This window comes from Nanorana parkeri, unplaced genomic scaffold (assembly GCF_000935625.1).
Source record: "Nanorana parkeri isolate BGI_ZX_2015 unplaced genomic scaffold, ASM93562v1 scaffold687, whole genome shotgun sequence".
Taxonomy (NCBI): domain Eukaryota; kingdom Metazoa; phylum Chordata; class Amphibia; order Anura; family Dicroglossidae; genus Nanorana; species Nanorana parkeri.
The window spans coordinates 431,305-434,788 of record NW_017306955.1 but is presented as its reverse complement, the minus strand read 5'-3'; the positions used below and the strand labels follow the sequence as shown (position 1 = coordinate 434,788).

The 3,484-nt window shown below is 41.6% G+C and overlaps 1 protein-coding gene across 1 annotated transcript in view; it reads right to left on the bottom strand.

The window, feature by feature from the left end:
• Positions 1-818: 818 nt before the first annotated feature.
• Positions 819-3,484, bottom strand: part of FGF18 (fibroblast growth factor 18) — a 239,921-nt gene continuing 237,255 nt past the window's right edge. Inside the window, exon 4 of the mRNA XM_018563704.1 lies at positions 819-1,085. Within this exon, the coding sequence (XP_018419206.1) occupies positions 819-1,085 (267 nt within the window). The remainder of the gene's footprint in view (positions 1,086-3,484) is intronic.

Here is a 3,484-nt window from a genome sequence, read left to right as displayed (position 1 = left end):
ATACACTTATTTAAAATAGTGCACTGCTCCCTGGTAAAAAGTTAACTTTCATGTGTAAAAAACATAATTTGCCTGACTTCCCAAAAAATGAAAAGAAAAAAAAGGGAATAAACTCATACATTACATTATCATTTTAATTGGTTATTTCAGGTAATTGATTGTATCAAAGTAATGTAATTTACATATATTAGCAGCATTCATTAAAAGTGAGCCTTGTGCAGGATCACAGTTGTGACACCTTATGTCATAAAAAAAAGAAAGATTTTATTGAGAATTCCAAAGAAACTCAATTACCCATGATGCTCACTCAGTTATTTTGCTATTGGTTGCAGCAGATAATAAATATGATACTGTTAGTTACAAATCGATAATCTCACTTTTGGAAAAAAAAAGTCGCCTTTGGCTTATAGACTTGTGCTGGTTATCCACTCAGAATCTATCCACTAGAAAAGACAACAGCACCTACGTCAGTCAGTTTAGGAAGCATAACGTCTTTTCAAGTCACAGTAAAATCTCCCAGCATTTTTGGTTATATTTTTTAACAAAGTACAAAAATAAAGCTTTATTCCTCATTTTTAAATGTAAAAAATATTCTTTTGGTGCAGTAAGTTGAAGCTGTGACATTGATTTCATAGCTTATTTAATAAAATGCCTTTAGCACTAGCTCAAAACTATACTTACACTCACCTTTTTAAAATGTGCAGTTTCATTTATTGACATTATATTATTTTGGTATAAATAATTTGCCTTTTACCACATAATGCTCTCTTGTTTTTACTAGTGAAGACACTTTATTAAAAATGCCAATTTGCGGTTTCTTAACCTGGCTTTGTGGGGCGTATTCTTTTAGTCCTCTTTGTTACTGTAGTATATTTGAAAGGCTTCTGTAGCTCCACTACACCTTTAGGATTCCTCTTCATAAAATGAACATCTTGCTGATTTTCTCGAGTTTTCGGACCTTTGCGTGGTCTTCCTTTTTTTGTAAATCCAACATACCAGCCAGTGTATTTAGCGGACATCAAAGCCGTGTAGTTATTTTCTAACACTTTTTCAATGAAGACACATTCCTTGCTAGATCCATCGGGCTAAAAATTAACAAAATAAAAAAAATCAATAACAAAGCTTCAGTGCACAAATTCTGTAGATTTTTAATGGGAGCCCCTACAACAGAAATATGGGAACTGCAATAGATATTTTTAAAGGTACAATAGCTCAGTGTCTGTCATGATGATACTGGCTTCACAATCTTGTAAATCACTGACCAGGAAAAAGCATGTAAGGGAGGTGAGACTTTTCTGGCTGCTTAATTTTTCTAGGTAAATGGTTGACTCGTTAATGAAGTCAAAATCATGCTGAGCACTGAAGACTGTAAATGTATAAAAATATTACCAATACCATATTTCAGTCCACACAGGTTCACCTTAAAGTGAATATCCACTTTTGCAGCACATTGGGATAAAATCTACTTTACATTTGTTGCATGATCCCATTTACTGGGGTTGGGGGGAGATTTGTTTATAATAATTAACCATGCCTGTCCTGTACTGTAAGATTTCATTATCATTTGTAAACTGAGCAGGACTGTCTGTTCTAGCACAGGGTTAAAGACCTGAAGAGATTGTATGTTCATAGGCATGTGCACAGGGTGTGCCTGGGCACAACCTAATCAGGGCCACCCATAGGGGGGTACAGCCGGCCCTCCCATAGCGCACCTCAAACGTACCTCTGGCTGCAATCTGTTTGACCGCAATACCGTGCATCCTGAGTGAAAAAAAAGGTTGTTTTCTAGTTTTTACAACACACCTCCTGCACTGTATCCCACGGAACTGCACCACATTGGTGTGAACGGGCCCACAAGAAAGAAATTCCACTCACGTCTGACTTCCTGACCATTACACTCTGCATTACATACTCCTGATCACTCCCCTCTGCATTACTTACCTCTGACCCCTGCACTCTACATTACGTACTACTGACCTCTGCTTTACTTACCTCTGACCCTTGCACTTACATACTACTGGCCGCTGCACTACTTACCTCTGGCCCCTGCATTACTTATCTTTGACCCCCCACTCTACATTACATACTATTGGTTTCTGCACTACTTACATCTGACTTCTGCGTTACATAATACTGACCTCTGCATTAAACACCTCTGACCTCTGCACTCTTCCAACCTCAATTACTTTTTAATGGGTCCTAATTTTTTTTATCTCTTATGCTGTTTAGGTAGATCTCCTTCCTCCCTCTAGTGTTACCTACTCCTGCCTCACAGAGATAGTCACTCGGATTTTGTCTCTGCTATGCTACATTCATCCGCCTACCTCCCTTTTGCACAAACTCTTCACAGAATAAGCAGAGGGGGAACGGAGCAAGACTGGGTGTGGCTGAAGAGTCCTAAACAGCGAGCTGAGTGACAGAGTTCTAACTAGTTTTATTACACAGGATTTTTGTCACCTACACAAAACTTTAACCTATCAGAACCCACAACAGGTGTCGCAGGACTCAAGCAGAAGAGTCTGGGTCCAGGGCCGGTACAAGGATTTTTGCCAACTCAGGCGAAGGTGCATTTTGACGCCCCCCCCCTGCGGTCAGCGCCGCACATGCGGCTGAGCGGCCAGGGGAACCAAAGGCGGGGCCACTTACGTCACTCACTGACGTAGGAGGACGTAGCCAAGGACAGTGAGACTGTCACTGAGACGTGAGAGAGACTGCACAGGTTAGCGCCCGATCGAGACCAGTGTGTGGGCTGCCGCTGCGGGCGGGCGGCATCTAAAGAACAAGTCCCCGCCGGCCGCAGCGGCAGCCCACACACTGGTCTCGATCGGGCGACTATCACTGTCAATTTTCCGCCCTGTTCCCTGGCGCCGTAAGGCAAGTCCCCATGTTGCCTTGCGCTAGCGCCGGCCCTGTCTGGGTCTGTGATGTTTTCTAAACATTATATGCCAAATATGTTTGCAGTGTAATTGGTGTTTGTCACTGTATTCTGGGCCTGCTGGGTTGTCACACTTTAAATATGTTGTACAGACTAAAAGTTGTAACTAGCTAAACAAATGCTCACATATTTTACTAATGAACAATACCTTCTTAGCTGTATTTCTCTCCTTATTATAATTAATCTTCCTGTATATACAGTGTTTTAAAATTAAATTGTACAAGAGGTTAACAATATGGCACTTGTAGTGCCACACCAATTTAAAATGAATGCCCTGCCCCTAATTTAAGTACATTCTCCACCTACACTGGCTTGCTGCACATATACCACAAAAGGTGTAACTGAGCTGTCTAATGAGAGCTCCCTGCCCAGAAGACTCCTATCGCCCCTACTCTGTGTGGACTGCCAGCGAGGCACCAGGCCCAGGCTAACGAGTTGGTGGCCCTTCTCATCAGACCGAGCTGTGGTGCGGATATCTCTTCCTGCTGTCAGGAGGACTGAGGTCTCCAAAGACAGAACCGGGTAACTCAGCCTTTTATATATTATATA